The sequence below is a fragment of the Alligator sinensis genome, unplaced genomic scaffold (genome assembly GCF_000455745.1).
Source record: "Alligator sinensis unplaced genomic scaffold, ASM45574v1 scaffold444_1, whole genome shotgun sequence".
In the NCBI taxonomy this organism is placed as follows: Eukaryota; Metazoa; Chordata; order Crocodylia; family Alligatoridae; genus Alligator; species Alligator sinensis.
In genome coordinates, this window is record NW_005841886.1 from 4,384,841 (window position 1) to 4,404,143 (window position 19,303).

General features: G+C 45.7%; 2 protein-coding genes across 8 annotated transcripts in view; both read left to right on the forward strand.

Annotated features, from left to right (window-relative positions):
- Positions 1 to 6,943: 6,943 nt before the first annotated feature.
- GH1 (growth hormone 1) lies at positions 6,944 to 12,742 on the forward strand. The gene is made up of 5 exons (XM_014516984.1): positions 6,944 to 6,980; positions 7,865 to 8,028; positions 8,498 to 8,614; positions 10,476 to 10,637; positions 12,542 to 12,742. The coding sequence occupies exons 1-5, from the start codon at positions 6,944 to 6,946 to the stop codon at positions 12,740 to 12,742; spliced, it is 681 nt and encodes a 226-aa protein (XP_014372470.1).
- Positions 12,743 to 15,759: 3,017 nt separating this feature from the next.
- RDM1 (RAD52 motif containing 1) overlaps positions 15,760 to 19,303 on the forward strand; it is a 29,087-nt gene continuing 25,543 nt past the window's right edge. For all 7 annotated transcript variants that reach the window (XR_003092639.1, XR_003092642.1, XR_003092640.1 and 4 more), the window contains exons 1-2: positions 15,760 to 15,899; positions 17,936 to 18,117. Coding sequence is in view for 3 of the 7 variants with exons in the window: in XM_025196917.1 (XP_025052702.1) it covers positions 15,818 to 15,899; positions 17,936 to 18,117 (264 nt within the window). In the remaining 4 variants the exon portion in view is untranslated. The remainder of the gene's footprint in view (positions 15,900 to 17,935; positions 18,118 to 19,303) is intronic.

The following is a 19,303-nucleotide window of genomic DNA, read 5'->3' on the forward strand; positions in this document are numbered from 1 at the left end:
GAATTGCTTTCAGTAGTCACCAGGAGATCGGTGCTGATTCCTGTAGACTCTCGGCCAATCCGGGAGTGTTGGCAACCCTATGAGGCAATGGAACATACCGCCTAGGGAAGCTGCAGACCGTCCATCACTGGAGGTGTTCAAGAAGAGGTTGGGCAGCCACTGGTCGGGGATGATCTAGGTATAGCTATGCCTATGTTCTACTGTGGGCATTTCCCTTGCTTCTGGATTTTGCTGGTTGCCCATGTTTCCCCCGTACCCCCTCCTCCTCCGCCCCAACACTTTCTGCTACATGCGTAATGGTGTTTTTAAGCCTTCCCCAGAGTCACTGGGTGTTGGCTATAGCCAAGGCTGGAGATTTTAACAGAGCTGTGCCAATGCTCCTGATGGAACCAAAGCCAGAGGTTCCTGGCTGGAGGGTCTTGCCCCTCCGATCAGGGTCAGATTGATTGCCATATTTGGGGTCAGGAAGGAATTTGACCCTGTGGTCAAATTGATACAGACTTTGGAGAATTATACCTTCACGGCCCTCTACCTGGGATCTGTTGAGCATATATTGGCAACATTTCTTAGAAGCAGAACTTTGGCTGCCACAATTCCCCTGCTTTGCCTGTGGCAGGGTGGTTAGGTCACCTAACACATGCTGCTGGTTCCTCTTCTTTCTCTGAAACCATGTTAGCTATTACACAAACATTTCTCAGCTATGTAGCAAATAACATGGGTGAGCAAAATTCTCGCAACAATCTTTCCAATCACCCCTAGAAGGGATATACCCCTAGGAAATTCTATACAGTTCAACTACATGGTAATAAAGTTATTTAGGTTGCAAATTCAAGCCCCTTGAAAGTTAAGAAATGTATATTTATAAATTTACAATGACATGCCACACGTACATTTTTCTATAGATTTTCTAATTCAGTACAAAGAACGAATACCCAAGGTGGCAGAATTAAGTTTGCAGGGTCAACCCTTTCTCTAGCTCTCTCTTGATCCATCTTTCCTATCTTTTGGCTATTTTACTTTCCTAACCAAATAATATTCTTTTAACCTGAGGTGTGGGAATGCAATTACCCTTTTTTTTATATTATGATATTGCCTGGTGGGGGGCCCAGTCATGATCTAGGGTCTCATTGCAATAGGTACTGTACAAAACACAGCTTTGTTGTCCATATATTTCCAGAAGACCTCATCTATTGGGGAGATGAGCCTTAGCTGGGAGGTGTGCCTTCTGTTTTGCTCAGGTCTAACAAATATTGACATCTTTAAAAACAATCCGGAGTGGAAGAAGAAAAACACACCCAGATGTTACTGGCTCCTCAGTTACCAGATACCTGATAGCTGGAGGATCCAATGTTCTCCCTTCTCCAGGGACTGACATTTACTCGGTAACATTGACGTGCTGCCGGAACAGAGAGGGGCTTCTCGGAACACACCACGCACCCCCTCCAAACAGTGCTTTTATTCATGAGATTACATCACACCCTTTGGTTCTGCTTCTGCGGTTCCCAAGGTGCTGCAGTCCATGGATGAGGAACTTTGTGGAGTGTTTGGTCACATGTAGAAGTGAAGGGTGAATCTCTTCCCCTCAGTGGCTTTTTCAGCACGGCTGGGCAAGAAGTCTGGACAGATACCTACAAAGGGTCCCAGTTCATCAGCCAGAAGCTGGAGAGAGGGGGCACTGTTGAGGGCTTGCAAAGGGTAGTGCCTGGCATATTGATTTCTAAGCCCCTTTGAGCTCCCTGTCTCTCAAGCTTGTCTAACGATTCCAGACAAGAGCAGAAACAAATGTGAATTCGCTTCATTGCATGTTCTGAGGTCTAGCATAAAAGCTGCTTTGACCATATCTGTTTCTTCTTCATTGACCCTGTGCTTAAACTCAAGGACATTTGACATTAGCATTGTGGTTGGATGACAAGTAACCGTTTCTGAATTGGTCCTCTTTTCAGTTTAGCTCACATGTTCATTAATGAACCTTAGATACAGTGCATTTAGTTTCGTACTTGCTTAATGAAGTACTGACTAAATGCGCAGTAACTAGAGTTACTGTTCAGTAGCGCCAGCACATGGTTATTTTATGATGCTTCCTGCACATTAGCCTAATAACACTGTGCAGTAGGCTATTAGCACGGTTTTTAACCTCCACACTACTCTGCAGTGTTATTAGGCTAATCCGCAGTAAGTGTCTCATGTAGACGTGCCCTGTAGAAATAAAAGGCAGCTCAGGAAGAATCCTTCTTTGTTGCAGTGCCAAAAAATGGATTTGTTATAGAGTATGTTGGGACTTGTTTCAGTGAAAGGGAAGATGATTTTAGGAGACTCTTTGGCCTCATTTAACATCACTTCATGGTTCCCCATTTGCTGTGAAGCTCAGTGCAACTGAGCTGCATAAATCCAGGGCTTGACAATAGAATTGAGATCTAACATGCTTGAGGACACCAGAGACCTCACAAAAATGGTATGGATGTAGTTTTGCAGCACAGGGAAAGCAGACCCAGCAAAAGTGAAAGCTTGCAAAGTCATCTTACCCTCTCCCTGTTTGGAGCAGATCAGTTTTTGCATTAGGTTTTACTTAGAAAACACCAAAGCAAAAAACATTTCAACTTTTCACTTTTTTCCCATTGAAGTTTTTGTCTGAATTTGAATGGAACTTATGAATTTTGGGTTGATTCAAAACTGAATCTTTTTGGGAACAAGCCATGTATCCAGAAACAAATTTACCTAGCTCTATTCCCCATAATAAAATAATGAAAAATTATCCATTTGCCTCATATCAGAAGTCTCCTAAAGTGTCTAACCATTTCTATCAGGTCACTGCAGGGTCCTTCAGAATCTGCCCAATTCAGCTAGGAGTAGGGGTACATTTTTATCTGTCATCAAGATAAATAATTTGGAGGATAAGCTGCTTAGTGGTTGTTCTGATCAGAGATGGGCCTCCCTGTTATGATAAGACCCCTATTGGCAAAAAAAAGACCACCAACACAATAAATATGGCAGATCATTCAGTGCTAAATTTATCCCTATGCAAACATCCTCAATAACCTTTACATTTATGTATAAATAATTCTGATTAGTAACATCATTGCGCATACATGTGCATTTATGCATCAAGCAAACACAGAGGGGCTGTCATGATCATGAAAACATGTATGAATTTTACATGGACCCCCTAGTATATAAGAAGAGTTCAAACATTACCATTACCAGCCTACATGAACGTAGGGAACATCCGTCTTCAAAGAGAACCTGAGCAACTCACCAAACAGAAATGGCTTCAGGTACTTTATATTTGAATTTGAAAGTAATGCAAATGTCATAGCAGGCTGGGACTGATGAGACACGGGGCAAAGAGAGGGCAGTATTGCTATGTGCCATGTAAAATCAGTGTCTAGGTGTATATATTGAAAAGTGACATATTTAAAGCTAATGAAAGGGAATCTATTTTCCCACAAGGATTATTTAGACTATGGAACTGGCATAGGCAGTTGCAGAAGCCAAGAATTTAGTAAGATGTAAGAAGGCACTGGACATAGATTAGCATAACAAGAGTATTTAGAGTTATAATTGTTATCACTGAGCAAAAATTTGGCCAGAGATATTAAACCTCATTCTTCAGGGCTTAAGCCAGTCTCTGTTACAGAACATGATGGGACTTAAAGTAAGGAAGATTATCCCACATTGGCCTGATCTGGGCTATTTCATCTTCCTCCAATGAAAGGTGTTTTGTTGGTGAATATCTTCTGTTCTGGGTTGTGACACTTGGTGGACACTATGGCTTGGTACTGTATATACATGGCTGGCATTAGCCATGCCTTTGGGCTGGGCAAACACTGACAACATGGCAACCCCTAGCCTTCCTCTGCCTCATCTCCCTCTCACTAACCTTCATATTTTTCTCAAGTCTTTCACACTTCGTCAGGGTCTGCAGATGAAGGTCCTCCAGGCTGAGAAGAATTCATATCTATCTAGCGGTTTGCTTTCCTCAGTACTGAGCTGCTCTCAGCAGCATGCTACTGGCAAAATGAGAAATAGCTCTATAGCTATTTATCTTCAGTAGTTTCTCCCAAGGTATCAGATCTTGCCTATAACATCATTTTGATTTATGTTTTGGGGTTTTTTCACTCTATTTCAATTCTCAGCTGATTTTAGTGGCCACTCTAGAACTCAGAGATAGAAACAAAGCCTTGTGCAACCTGGAAAAGTGTCATCCCAGGTTAAAGGAAATCATAGACAGGTTTATAAGCGCTGACCTCTGGTTATGCAGATGAAAACTAAGGTGCACACAACTCTTCCTGAGAATGTCATCCTACAGTTGTGGAAACAATCAGTGACTTGATATCTAAGCAATGCAAACTGCAGGAGAAATACTCATAAGTGCAAAATTGAGCCCCAAAATATTTGTACCTGGAGAGATGACAGCTGGATGAAGACCAGCCTGTAACTGTGAACTCCCATCTCAAACTCAGCTAATGAGACCCTTGCCTGCTGCAGTCTAGCTCAGACTAAGATTGGTAAAAGGAAAATGATCATTGGAATGGCAGATTTGTGAAACATGGCTTTTATCTCACTTATTCAGGTATGGAAAATTTGTTATTTCTGAATGTCAATCATACAAGATTGTCAATGGTTTCACCTGATTTTTTTTTATAGCCACACTTCAATTTTTAATCCCTCTCCCTGAAGGCAAAGAAAGCATTTGAGATTCATTATATACGGCTGCCCGTATTAAGAAAAAATATTCTTCTACTAAACCAGTAGTTCTCAACTTTGTTAGACTCAAGGCATTCCTTGGGAAATACCAGCTTAGCTTTTACTTTATCTTTTGTTTTAACTTTAGAAGAAGATTAATTCTTCTGTTGCAAACAACTCAGACCACAACATGTCACAATGCTTATGACACTAGGGATTTCTATTTGAATTTTCTGGGTTTGTCTTGTGAATCATGTGGAGATGTTTGGACAACTAACAGTGATAATTCTGAATGTCACCCTTAAAAGGATCTCATGGTCCCCTAGTGTGCTACACCCTGGTTGAGAATTACTCCCATAAGCCCATGGTAACTAACACAAGTTAAGCCCTAACAAAAATCAAGTTTCCAGTAGTTTTCACTTGTGTTAGGTTAAATCAATACTAACAAGTGCCAATACTAACCTTGCCTTGTCTTCACTAGGATTTTTCCTTGTACCAGTTACCATTAGCTGTATTCTCCCTTTGTGTTAGCTGTTTTCTAGTTGATGAGAAGCCTAAAGGAGAAAATACTGGACATAGTGGGAGGAGAGGTAGTTAAATCCACTAGGTTACATTGGGCTCTCTTCAACCAAGAACTGCTCCTACTGTCAGGAGTACATGAGACTCAAAGGGCATCTCTGGCTTTGGTGGGAAAGGGACAAATAAGAGACTGCCATTAGGTTTTGTGGAATTAGTGAATAAGAAATATTCAGTGAAAGAAAAATATCAAGAAAGATAGTGTAGTCAATGGGGTGACAGCTAAGCTAAGGTTAGACAGTCTATATGATTTGCCAGGACAGAGAAATACTCCAGTAGAAGCAGTACAAATTATGCTTGGACTAAAAAATAGTTCTAAACACTGGTCTGAAACGATGACCAGAAAGAACCAAAATAGAGCTATAAACCCCAACACCACTGGCTGGCACATGCACCTCCCCCTGCACCTAAATTCCAGTATCCCTCACCTGCCTGCAGCACTAAGCATTGAAACCCTTAGCACCCTTTACCTCCTCCCTGCACCCACGGCTCACATCATCACTCTCTGGTATCACCTATCTTCCACCCTGCACACAGTACCCAAAATCCACATCACAAACAATCTCTACTGTGCATCTATAACCCCAGCACCATAAGTGCTGTCATAACCACTTATTCACACCCAGGCCCATTCACTAGTATCACTTCTTCTTTTCTGCCATGGCCCACAAAATGCCAGTCCTACCAGTAGTATAACTGAGGATATCTAGCTGGGACCAAAGCCCCATATACTATCTTTGTGGGGAAGGTGCAAAAATAGCCACTGCCAATAGCACAGCAGCCAGTATTGCCCCATGTGCTGAAGCTGCCCAGAGCATGATGCTGCTCTGTTACTCCTTTGGCTCTTACACATTGCTTTTGCTTGCATTGGGCAGTCGTGAGGGTGCGGGGGGTAGAGATCAGTTTTATTTTGGCACCTACAGGGAAGAAGAAGTAAGTATTTATTTGGCTGTATGTATGGGAATATATCTCTACTGGACCCTGTGAGTATATTGTGATTCCTGATCAGGGAATTGAGTACACATCCAAATTGCTGCTTCCACCTATTATCATTATAGAGAAGTTTATATTTTTTTAAAGCATTGCATGAATATAAACCAAACCTCACGGACCCTCTTGGAAGCTGGGTAAGCATCTTCATCCTGTTTTCTATCCTGTGGATGGAGACCAGAGCACAGAGGTGAAGATCAATATTTTCAGATCTCCTTGTCTTGAGTTAGTTTCTGTAAATCCACATTCAGGCACCTAAAGAAGTAGCGTGGATTTCAAAGATGTTGAGTGTGCCCATTGATTTCAGTGGGAGCTGTGTGCATTCACCATCTCTAAAGTGTCTTGCATTTGGCTTCTACCTGTCAAAATGTTAGTGTTCATCTCCCAAAACTTCAATTTTCCATCTGTAAATTAGGGACAATGATGCTCTGTGCCCTTTGAAGATAGCCTGGTGATTTCTGGTGAAAGAAGAGGGCACTTCAGGTCAGCAACTGTGGAAGAGAATGTGCACAGCAGTCAGAACAAGTCAGAGAAAGAGAGCAGAGGTAGAATATGCATGTGAGAATCTTAAGAAGGTATAGAACCGGCAAGATCTGTCCCTTTGGCCCGTTACCTGCATGTTGCTTGTCATATTGTTTAAGTCTTGGTAAGTACAATGATTGTGCAGACTAGAGCTCAGAAAAGAGCTCAGAGAATGGTGGTTCTAGGTCTGAAAATCCTTCCCGTCACAGGTAGATGAAAAAAGCTCAATTTGTTTACTTTATCCGAGGAGCTGTTAGGAGGTGACATGGTCACTATTTATTAATACCAACTTGAGGTTCAGATTTTTTGATAGCAGTTGACTCTTTAATCTAGCCTTCAAAACTAGAACAAGATCCAAGGCTGGAAGCTGAAGCCAGACAAATTCAAACTGGTGGATAATTTAATTAGCCAATGCAGCAAGTCACTTAGGGAGCGGGTCAGCTCTCCCTCCTGTTAGTCTTTATGTCAAGACTGAATGTTTTAATTTAAGAAATGTCTTCTCTAGCTCCACCAGTTCTGGGCTTGATGCAGAAACCCCGAGTGAAATAGTCTGGCCTGGGCTTTGCGTGAGTCAGATTAGATGCTCGTAATGGTCTTTTTCTGGTCTTAAAATCCAGGGTGCCTGTAGATATGCCAGGAGGCTGCTTTAACATCGGAGCAGACTTGATTAAACTGTCTGCTGAAGCATGCTAATTAGCGCACTCCAGCCAGCCTCTATGTCTTGTGTAACAGCATCCCTGTGTTTGAAAATGGCGGCAGGGGTGCTTTAACTAAAGCTCGTTCAATGAGCTTTAGATAAAACGCCCCCACCGCCATTTTGAAGCACAAGGACGCTGATACATAGGATGTTCTAGGTGCTTTAATTAGAGCAGCTCTCTAACGAAAGCACCCCTCCCCACCGGAGCACATGTAAAAATACCCCTAGGAATCAGTCTTTAGCTGCCCATATGCTACTTCTCTAGCAGAATGTGGTCCAAGGTCTCCTACTGGAAAGATGGAGGAGGATGGAAGGGGATTTACTGTAGCTTTTTGGTCCCTGAGAACAATTAGGCCACAGCCTGAGGGTTACTGATGCCACCTCCCTTTTTTGCAGGGTCATGGTTTTCTCCTCTCTTCTTTGTTGCAATCATCTTGGGGCTGCAGTGGCCTAAACAGGCAGCAACCTTCCCTGCCATGCCCCTCTCCAATCTGTTTGCAAATGCTGTCCTGAGAGCCCAGCACCTTCACCTCCTGGCTGCAGAAACCTACAAAGAGTTTGTAAGTAGCACAAATACTTGTGTTATGCCTTAGACCCTAGCTCAGGCTTAGCCAGAGGAAGATCTTTAGCTTTGGTAACAAAGTGAGCCACAAATGCTCTGCTCATCAAAGGCTATACTGTATTTCCCACCTGCCAGCCATTTTATTTCATTTTGCTACCTACTTAATAGTAAAAGCTCACCAGTATTCCACTATTAGGCAGCACAGTCATCTTGGCCACCTAAATGTAATCCTTTTCCTCCCTGCTCAAGTCCTTGGAAAACCATTAACTGGTGTACTTTTTGTAATATATCATCCTCTTTACCCTGAGACAAGTTCACCAAAATGCCCCAGGAGGAGGAAGACCCGTTCCCCTTTTGTGTTGGCAGTTTTTCAGGGACTCAAGCAGGCTGGAATAGGAACGTGTTTAGGCCCTAGAAATATTGCTCTGGAAACAGCAGTTCTCAGTGTGTTTGGCATATTTTTCCAGGAACGTTCCTATATTCCGGAGGAGCAGAGGCATTCCAACAAAAATTCCCAGTCAGCATTTTGTTATTCAGAAACCATCCCTGCTCCCACAGGAAAAGACGATGCCCAGCAGAAATCAGTAAGTTACCACAAGGCAACAAGAAGAGCTGCTTCTGATGCTTCTGTTACATCATGTAGGTTTATCATGTCCAGTGATTGTTAAGGTAGATCCTTGAGGCATACATCACCTCCCTAAGCAGTTTGGTACCTGAAGGGGAGACATCTGGAGGCACAAGCTGAACCACTGAAGGAAGTCTTTAAAGGCACTCTCCACTGAAGACCATCCTAAATGCAGTGCTCTGCCTTGTGTCAAGGGGGAGGCTCCTGACTTTCTGATGGATGATCAAACGAAGATATACACACACTTGACCCCTTGTGCTCATTTTTTGTCCTGTGGACTTTTCAGAGCATGAGTTATATCAGGTATCCTCCCAGAAGAGTAATCATAGAATCATAGAAAAATAGGGTTGGAAGGGACCTTTAGAGGTCACCTAGTCCAGCCCCCTGCCAGAGGAGGCTTATCCCTATCCAAACAATCTCATACAAATCCTAGCCTAACCTGTTACTAAGGGTGGTGTTACAGGCTACCTTTAAGCATTCTAAAGGCATTTGAAATGGGAGCATCTACACATTAAAGGGTGTTAAGCTGTGCTAAGTATCCTCTAAGCATCTTAAAGTTATGCCGTGTTAGGCAAGGGTTATCTTTGAACCATTTTACCTAGCTTGAGCTAGGGCATTGTTAGTCTACTCCAGGGGTTTTCAAACTTTTTTAGTAAGTGTACCCCCCCGCCACCAGATGTGGAGTGGCAGCAGCGCAGGGGGGTGGGTGGTGGCGGCCACATGCAATCTCCCTCCCCACCCCCCCTTCCAACCAGCTGGGTGGCGCCTTTGTGGCCTGCAGAGGGGTGCCACTGCCCTTCCCCCTCCTCTCCTTCGGCCCTGCTCCTGGGAGGTGGTGGCATGGGGTGGTGGCCTTCCCAAGTACCCCCAGGGTACCCCCGGTTGGCAACTCCTGGTCTACTCCGTGGAGATAAAGCAACCTATCTGCAGTCATCTTGCATCCCAGGATGCACAGTTACCAGCCCCTCTACCCCAACAGACTTTCCACCCTCCCAAGCAATGCTGCCCAGCAGGTGGTACTGGCCTAAACTAAGACCCGCATCTGCCCCCACTGGATATGACCCCAGCCCATGACCCTAGCGCCATGCTGCTGGTTCCAAGGATCCTAGGAGACCCAATTCAGGCTAGGGGCCAAGTAGACAGTCTTCCCCTGAGAGGGCTAAGCCTTTATCCCACATCCAGCCAGCTCTCTCAGCCAGGAGAATTTGATAGGGAGGCACAGCTCCCCTCCCCAGTTTCCACACTCCTGGGGATAGAAGGGAAAGGGCTACCTAGTGTGGAGCATGGTGAGAGCATGGAGAGGCATACTTCTTCAGGGTCCATGCTGTTGCCACAGTTAACCCCCCAGTGACTCTGCACTAAGAGTGAAGCCTTCAGGCAGGGAAAACATGAGGCCCAGTGAGGCATGCTTTCCCAGGCTTCATGCTCTCACTGCGCTTGGGTCTCTGCTCCCAAAGGAGGGATAAAGTCCTGACTCCTGGCCATGCCCATGCTTGCCATGCCCTCTAGCAGCAAGTCAGAGTTGTTCAGGCATTAAGCCTTACCCTATGATAGCTCTGAAACTGTTCTAACTTTAACAGCGCCTAACGTTTGACACATTTAGAATGGTTTAAAGGTAGCCTGTAACAGCACCCTTAAACTACCGTCAACCCTATAACGCAACCACACCCAAACCTGCCATAGGTCAAGCAGGGGGACAACAGTAGCTAGTGTCCTGCTGCTGCAAGGGTTGTTCAAATGTACTGGAGATAAGTTTTTTCCTGGTATCCAATCTAAACCTATCCTGATTGATGACCCCAATTCTTTTTTTTTAATTTCAGGACATGGAGCTTCTTCGATTTTCTCTGGTTCTTATCCAGTCCTGGTTAAACCCGGTACAATTCCTTAGCAGGGTGTTCACCAACAGCCTTGTTTTTGGCACCTCAGACAGAGTCTACGAGAAACTGAGGGATTTAGAAGAAGGTATTCAGGCTTTGATGAGGGTGAGTTGCAACATGTAACACAGGTACAGAACAACATGGCTTTCCTGGATACCCGGAGACAAAGCTTTTATTGGGGTCATTCTCAGATGGTGGAATTTCCTTCCACAGGAGCTAGGAGCCATCAAAACTTTACAAACTCTCTCTACAAGTGCAAGGCATGCATTTTTTTACCTCTAGCATGAACCAATAAGAATTGGTGTGAGAATTATATATTATTATTTTAAAAATATGACAACAAAACACCACCGCACACACTTATACACTTGGGTGAAATACACTTGGGTGAAGAATGAAAGAATAAATATGTAATAGAAGTTAGTTCTATTGCTTAATAAATTATGGGAAAGCATTCTGATACTTTGCTGATGAGAAAAGTACAAGGTGTTATATGGAACAAGAAGTTTTATATGGTGTTTCAGTTGGTACATAAGGCTTTCCAAGGGGAAGCACCAGGAGTCTTGTAGCCTGGAGAGATTTTTGCTCAAAATTCAGAATGTTTTACCATTAGTTAAAGCTTTCTCTGTTAGAAGTGCAAAGTTTTTTAGCAGAGTAGAGATTATTTCACCGGTTCCATAATCGCCTTAATCCAGCATTTTGACCAGCTCTGTTCCTGAGATCCACAGCCAGTCCCCATCCCATTTATGTCCAACATAGGCACATTTGACCTCTTACCATTGTCTCCCACCCCAGTGCTCCATTCAGCTACATACTTGCAGACAATAGCTTATTGTTTATGAGTATATACATAGATCAGTGTCCCTAGATAATGCAAAAAGTCAAAGATCTGCCAGAGCCTTGCTGTCTCTCAGTCAGCCATGGTTAAGACAAGTCAGTTTGTATAGTTAAGGGTACACAAGGGAGTGATGAGGGAGCTAGCATCATGTCAGCTGTCTTTCACTCCCTATCCTAAAATTACCAGATGCCTGTTTACAGCTAGGTTGGCTAGAGACTTTAGCTCTAATCTGGAGCAGGGCTCAAAGTCATGCCTCTGGAATCATAGCAAGCAAGATGCTGTGCTTAAATCACTGTGCCACCATATTTTCATACATATAACTTGCTCAACTTGCATTTAAAAATGTATGTGTCTGTATTCTAAAATGCATCCAACATCAGGAAGGTGGCAAAGACCTTATTAAATGCTACATAGGAGAAGGGTCCTGGAATATTTTCTGTAGTAGCATGGGGTCAGTCTAGAAAAAGTTGGGAACCACTGATTTTAAACATAAGTGCTTTCAGTTTAAAAAAAGCAAACAGGATGAGGCAATGGAAAGGAGCAGGAATAGAGGGAGCAGTAGGTAAGGGTCTACAGGGAATCCAGAAATAGAAGTTCCCATCCTGTGCACAGTGAGTAACATTCGTATAAGGCCACTTATATAAAAAACTCTGAGCCTCCTGGATAGGGTGGAATATGCATACATAAACTAGATGTATATCCCACCTCTCTATAGCCCATCTACTCCCAGGATCATCTGCTGTTCTACCCCCCCATCTCCCATTCCCACCTGATCTCCTCTGCCCCAGTCACCTCAAAACCCAGCTTACCCCAGAACTACCTGCTACCCTCTGCTCTTCTCCCTTAGCTGCCTGTCTTGTTCTTCTACCTGATGAGCCAGCCTGGATTTGATAGCAGCTCCTCTCACCAGCACACTCCATCTCATCTGCCAGTGGAAACTCCCAAGGGCACCCACACAGATTTGCTAAACCCACTCCTTCTCTGTCTGAATGCTGCCTCTGGTTTTCTCTCTCTGTGAAGGCCCTTCTTTGGGAGTGCAGGGGCTGGGCAGTGGGTTTCACTCACCTGTGCTTCTGCCTTGGCAATCATTTCCATGGTCCCAGGCCTGAAGGGTTTTGATGTGCCTTCCCCAGAGCCATTTCCTCTCATTTAGGCTGGCCTGTCTTTACAGGAGTTGGAAGATGGAAGCCATCGGGGTCCTCAAATCCTCAAACCCACGTATGAGAAATTTGACATAAATCTCCGAAATGAAGATGCCTTGTTAAAAAACTATGGTCTCTTGTCCTGCTTCAAGAAAGACCTTCACAAGGTGGAGACCTACCTGAAGGTGATAAAGTGTCGACGCTTTGGTGAGAGCAACTGCAGTATTTGATAGAAGAAATGAAGAAATTATTTCTTCTTTTAGTCCTGTACACAAATGTATGGTGAGTTTAGCATGCTTATGCCTCTGTCATGCCTTCATTCAGAAAAAAAAAACAGAGGCTCATGATATTGTGAGCAAACAAGTTGTCTTTCATAGCTGCGGTGTCCAGGGGGACTGCATAATAATGTTCCCCAGTCTTTGTAAAAAAAAAAAATATTTTTGCCTACAGAGAATAAACAAGCTACAAGCCCAACATTGTCTTTGGTGTTTTCACTGTTAAATAAACTCACGTACTGTGATGCCTTGTAGAGCAGTCAGCTAATTAAGCATAGTCCACCAGATCTCCATGAAACCACTGCTCCGAGGCACTAGTCACCCCACTGCAAACAACAATGCTCATGTTTCCAGTTGGTGTAGGGGCTGTTGATGTAGAAAGACATCACCGGGGTGAAGTCTTCCAGACAGATAAATTATTCACCAAAAATGCAGTTTCAGGGCGCTAGAAATTAGTTGAGTCCACAAATATTTGGGCCATTTTTTTTAAAGCCTAGGCATTTTGATTTGAGTATTACTTTAAATGAGACATTTTGCTTTTTCATTTCAAAAGGCCTCTAGTTTAGAGCTTTGCTTAAAGTTGATTTGAAAAAAAAGTCGGGGAAAAACACAGAAGGAGACAAACCACTTTCTTTCAGGTTGACTGAAGCATTTCACTTGTTCTCAAATGAAGTCATTTTTGGCAAAGGAAAAAACAACCCCCAAAGTAATTCTGAGTCCCGAGTCAGTCTGAAGGGGGGTGGGGGGTGGGGGGGGGTACACATTTTTCAGGTCAGTCGTAACCAAAAAAATCCCTCATTTGCACACTGCAAGTCACAGCCGTGACTTGACAAGCCAGGCAGATGGCTAGGGAAGTAAGAGTGTCTCTCTAACAGCATGGAACAAGCCAGGATGCAAGAGGAGGGAGCAGACCAGGGCCTGAGGGTTAAAACAGTGGTTCCCAACCTTTTTTTGTACCAGGACCCATTTGATGGCCAGTCAAGACCCAGTACCCCTCACTCTGGACCCGCTGCCCACCACCCCCAGCATGTGGGGCATGCAGGGGGGGGGGGGGGGCAAGCAGTCTCTTGCAGGCTGGAACTCTGCAGCCTACAAGGGAAAAGCCATGGTTTCCCATGTTTTTCTTTAAAGCAGAATCCATTTTTAAAGTTTATTGATCCATTTTTAAAGTTTGTTTGTGACCCTTTCATATATTCTTGCAGTGCCGTAGCAAGGCGGGGGGCAAGCAGGGCAATCACTCTGGGCGCCGAAGCAAAGGGGTGCCAACAGGTGCTGCCCAGCCGGGGCGGGGCACGGGACAGAGCTGCAAAGGGCTTGTTTGGGGGGGGCGCGGGGACAGGGGGAGGGCAGCTGCCGCTGCATGGTCTCCCGGGCAAGCATGGGGAGAGCTACCACACGGATTGGGGCAAGGGCGGGCTGCCGCTGCAGGCTTTGCCCTCGGTGCCAAACTTCCTTGCCATAGCACTATATTCTTGCGACCCACTTTTGGGTCACGACCCACAAGGTTGAGGAATGCCAGATTAGAAGACGACACTGTTGTGAGTGTGCCCTGTGCTCAGTCCCTGGGATGCATGGGCAGATTTCATTTTTGCAATGAAATCTTCATATTTTTCAAAGCAGGAAACAACTTGGACCACCTGAAACCTGAGATCCTGCTCCTGCCTTTGTCTAAGGTAATTTGTATCCTCACAGCCTCACAGGAGAGCTGAGACTCGTTGCCAGCTAAGAACTACTGTCCAGAGGGTATTTTCCATCTATTGACTCCTCTGTGAAATCCTATGAAATATGAACTTTCATTTCTACCCAGAACTTTTACAATCTTTTCTCTGATGCCTGATGAAGGGTGTTTGTGCCTGAATGCTTGCAATTAAAGAATTTTTGGGCTAGCCTGATTGGTAGAACATCAAGACTATTAAAAGGACAGGGTTAGGGGCTTACAGGACAAGCCCTATGAGAAGAGACTGAGGGACCTGGACCTCTTCGGCCTCCACAAGAGAAGGCTGAGGGGTGATCTTCTTGTGGCCGCCTACAAATTCATTAGGGGGACACAGCAAGGGATTGGAGATGCTCTATTCACCAGGGCACCTCTTGGAGTAACAAGGAGCAATGGTCACAAACTGACAGAGAGCAGATTTAGACTAGATCTCAGGAAAAAACTTCTTCACAGCAAGGGTGGCCAAAATTTGGAATGGGCTTCCAAGCAAGGTGGTGCTCTCCCCTACCTACCTGGGGGGGCACGGTGACCACCTGCACGCCGCGGCAACAGTGGTGGAGCTGTGGTGGCGGTGAGCGGGGAGTTCCCACAGGTGGCCGTGGCGGTGGTGGCAGGGGTGAGTACCGACTGGTGGTCAGTGACCACCTGCAGATGCTGCCAGCAGTGTTGGCAGTGGGGGGGGTGGCAAGTGACAACTACCCACAGGTGCCACCGGCAGTGTCAGTGGTGCTTTTGCAGGAGGTGCGCTGCCAAGCTGCCGTTGCATCACCAATGATATCTTTTATTCCCTTGGGGATCTCAGCCCAGCAGACTCCCTATGCCTCAAAAAGGGCGCTTGTGCCTGAAAGCCTGCAAAACACCTTTGTTCCAACCACTCAGTTGGTCTCACAGAAGATGTTGCATCTACCCAAAGAACCTTGCCAAGGCTATGAAAAAGACGATCCTTAACAAACACCCCGGGGATGAGGAGCTGAGAAGGGATGAGGCAGATTACAATAAGCCATGTGAGGCCCTCTTTAGAGCTAGACGGGAGAAGGGCTGCAAGCCTGCCGGGCAGGTGCTTACACTCGTGGTGGGGCAGGACTCCGGACTCAGAAGGGGGAAGAAGCAGAGGGGACGCGGGTGCTGAGGTGCGGTGCCAGGAGCGCGCCTCAATCTCCAGCCCCTCCGGGCCGCCGGCTCCTGCTCGTGTGGGCGGGGCGGCTCCGAGGGAGGTGACGTCGAGCAGGGGGCGGGGCGGCTCTGAGGGTGACGCCAAGCAGGGGGCGGGGCGATGCCGATCCCAACCCGCCCCGCGGAGAAGCCGGCGCCGGGCCATGGCGGAGGTGCTGGACTTCCGGGTCCCCGCAGAGAGCAGCAAGACGCTGCTGCTGTGCGGGCTGGAGCCGGCCGGGGCCGGGGGGGGGCCGCCCTGGTGCCGGCCGTGGCCGAGGTGAGACCGGCTCCTCCGCTGGCTTGCTCGAGCCCCTGCTGCCCTTACAGAGAAGGGCCCCCCTAGTCCCAGCCCCTGCCTGCCCTTACACCATAGATTTCATAGACATTAGGGCTGGAAGGGACCTCTGGAGATCATCCGGTCCAGCCCCTTGCCCCAGGGGCAGGCAGTCTGCTAGGGTCGATGGATCCCAGCAAGATAAGCATCCAAATGCTTCTTTAAAGAGTCCAGAGTAGGTGCTTGCACCACTTCTGGGGGCGTCTGCTCCAGGCCTTGGGGGCTCGGACAGTAAAGAAGTTTTTCCATAGAGAAGCCTCTCTGCTGAGTGCGTTTTTCCCTAACCTTTCAAAAGAACAGTGTGTGGGGAAAGGGAGATGGAAATACAGCCACAGTGGTGATGGCTCTCAATCATTTGGAAATATTTTTTTCAATACCCCATAGCTCTGCTTTCCCGACTGATCTGTGAACCCATTAAGCTTGATGATAAGCATGCCTATTACTTTGCAATGAAATGATGAGGGTTAATGGTTGTCTGGTGGCCCAAATAGTTTGGATACCACTGCTAAATGTGCCCAGCTGCTCTATTCCCCAGCCCTTATTAGCTGGCTGCTCTTGAAAGTGTCACAGTGGGAGTGAAGGATATTGGGGAAGCACGTTCTGTGCTTATGGGATATCCCAGAAAAAGAGCACAGAGAGGTTTGTGGGACAAGCAGGCAAATGGGTAGCATGTTTGTGGAACAGTGCAAACATAAGAAAGAAACAGGTTTGGAAATGGCAGGGGTTGTGGAGAGCCTTCAAGGTGACTCTGGAAGTTGAATCTGATGTGTGTGAGAATGGGAGGAGTGAAGGAAAAAGATGAAAGGGGGAAACTTATAGTCAGAGTAAGAGGCAAGAAGCCTTTCTAGATGTCATAAAAGAAGCAATATGGTTACTGGGGAGATTTCAGAGGCGGCTGCAGCAATAAAAAAGAAGATGGGGAGGTCTACAGGAGAGTTTTATGTCCATGGGTACAAAGAAAAACAATCAGATTTTTGACATTATGGATCATAGCCTCCATGAAGGAGGATGCTAATGTTGTGAGTGATGAGGTAGATTGCAGAAGCTTTGGAAGTAAGCCTGTGTAATTCAGGGGCATGCTCTAGTTTGGGGGGGGTTAATGTATTTGTACCTGCCACAGGCACAATCATGCATCTCAGACTTCAGCACTGCCATGCTGCAAAAATGAGGGCATTACATGCAGGATTTATGTTTAGTGAGCTGCATGTATCACATGAGGCACAGATTATACTGCTCTCTGTAAAAGTAGATCACATAATATCCTCATTATCTGGTGTAGTACTCTGTTCTCTGCAGAGAGCTTTCTAATCAACATGGGATACATTTTGACATGCTGCTCACATTGAGAAGTATCCAGTTCCATAGGGAGGCCCAAAAATGTCTATAAGATTTATTCACAGAGTTAAGTAGAACTTGATATGAATAATAATGTCATTTAAGGCAAGAATATAGCAAGATTCAAAAGGGATTTGGATTTTTCTAAGGATAACAAGAATACCCTGAGTTAACTTAGTTAATGCTAGGTGCAAGGATTAGAAAGCCTCATGTTTTAGAGATTAAACTAATCTGACTCTTTGGGACTAGGATGAAGCCTCCTCAGGGGCAGATTATCTCGCATTGCTTCTATGGAGTTTGTCATCCTTCCATCTGAGACAACTGATGCTGGGAGCTGTTGGAGATGGGATATTGGAATAGGTGGATTTGAGGCCTTTTTTAATTAGGCAATTCCTGTGAATAGAGCGAGAAATAATAGCTCAAGCATTTGGTTTAGGTAGATGCATCATGCTAACTACTCAGGAATTTATTGCAGAGTCCTCCCTATCTTTTTATATGATTGGGGCTTCTGTGGTGGACCCCAGTGATAGTTCCTCATAGCTGCAGCTCAGTCTTCAGAGCATGAAATTTCATTTTTCAAAGGGCTTGTGTTTCTTTTTCTCTTTCTCTCAGCATTCTTTGTACGCAGCGTTTTCTGAATTTGGGCTGCTCTACTCTGTTCGGGTCCACAAAAACGCTGCTATAGCACAGCCTGGGTGTTATGCCATTGTCAAGTTCTATTCAGCCAGAGATGCCAGCAGAGCCCAACAGGCATGCAAAAAGCAAAGATTATTTCAGAAATCTCCCTTAAAGGTAATTAAAGTGAAACAATCTGTATTTTTCAGTTATGGGCTATGCAGTGATTAAGAATGAGATAGTAGCTCATTAAGGGTTTGGGGGGGCGGGGCAGTATTCAATTCTCTCTCACCGTGTACCCTTAACCTCCTCCCTTCTATGATCCATGTTTAGAGACCAGCCAGCAGAGTAGTGTATATATACGTTTCTATCCCTTGTGAATTTGTGTTAATTTAAGAAACACTGTTATTTGGCCCCCATCATACCCACATGGTTCCTTCATATTAAGTCTGTAAGATAAAAAGCAAAACGCACCATAGGATTTTACTGTATTCTAAGTCAAGACCATTTTGCACCACGTATAGAATCTCTGTCCGAAAGGTCTGGGAAGCACAGGGCCATATATGCCTCCATAGTGGTGCTGGTATAAGGATACGGGAGTGACTATGGTGGCATCGCTGTTTGAGGGTGAGAGTCCCAGACCTTCAACCCTTGAACCTTATTGACCTTATTCAGAATTTTGCTGACCTTGCAGAAATCTCAGTAAACACATTTCTGCTTTCTAGAGCAAGGGTGCTCAGCCTCTAGCCCATGGGTCAAAGGCAGCCTGCAGAGCCATTGCAACTGCGCCTTGGGGTTCCCTGTGGGCCAAAAAATTTGGCAGTGCTGGCCATTTATGTGGCTAAATTCCCAAATCCCAAGCCCTGCACAGCTAGTTGGAGCCAGGCTGCACCTGCTTCCTCCCTCTGTTTGGACTGGGGCTAGGCCACACCGTCTTCCCCCCTGGTTGAATCAGACCTGGGTTGGGACTGGGTCAGTACCGGTTCCGTCATTGTTTCCCCCCCCCCCGAAGATTAGGTTGAGGCCAGGCCATGCTGCCATCCCTAGGCAAGGTTGGGCTGCCCCCGTCCCCCTCTGTGCTGCCAGATAGTGCCTGCTGCACTCGCCCTGACAGTCAGATCGAGACTACAAGTGAGATCTGGCCCACAGGCAGACCAGGCACTGCCTATCTGGTCTCCCAGGAAAGAAGGTTGAGCGCCACTGTTCTAGAGGGTTTCCTGCCAGGATACTTGAGCATTTGTTAAACAGGTGTCACTTCCTCCCCACCTGGAGCCATTGCTTTCTCCAAGTGGAGCACCTTGGACCTCTGTCTCCTGGAACCTTAGCTAATAAGCCACTTTCCAGATCACCATTGCCCTCAGTG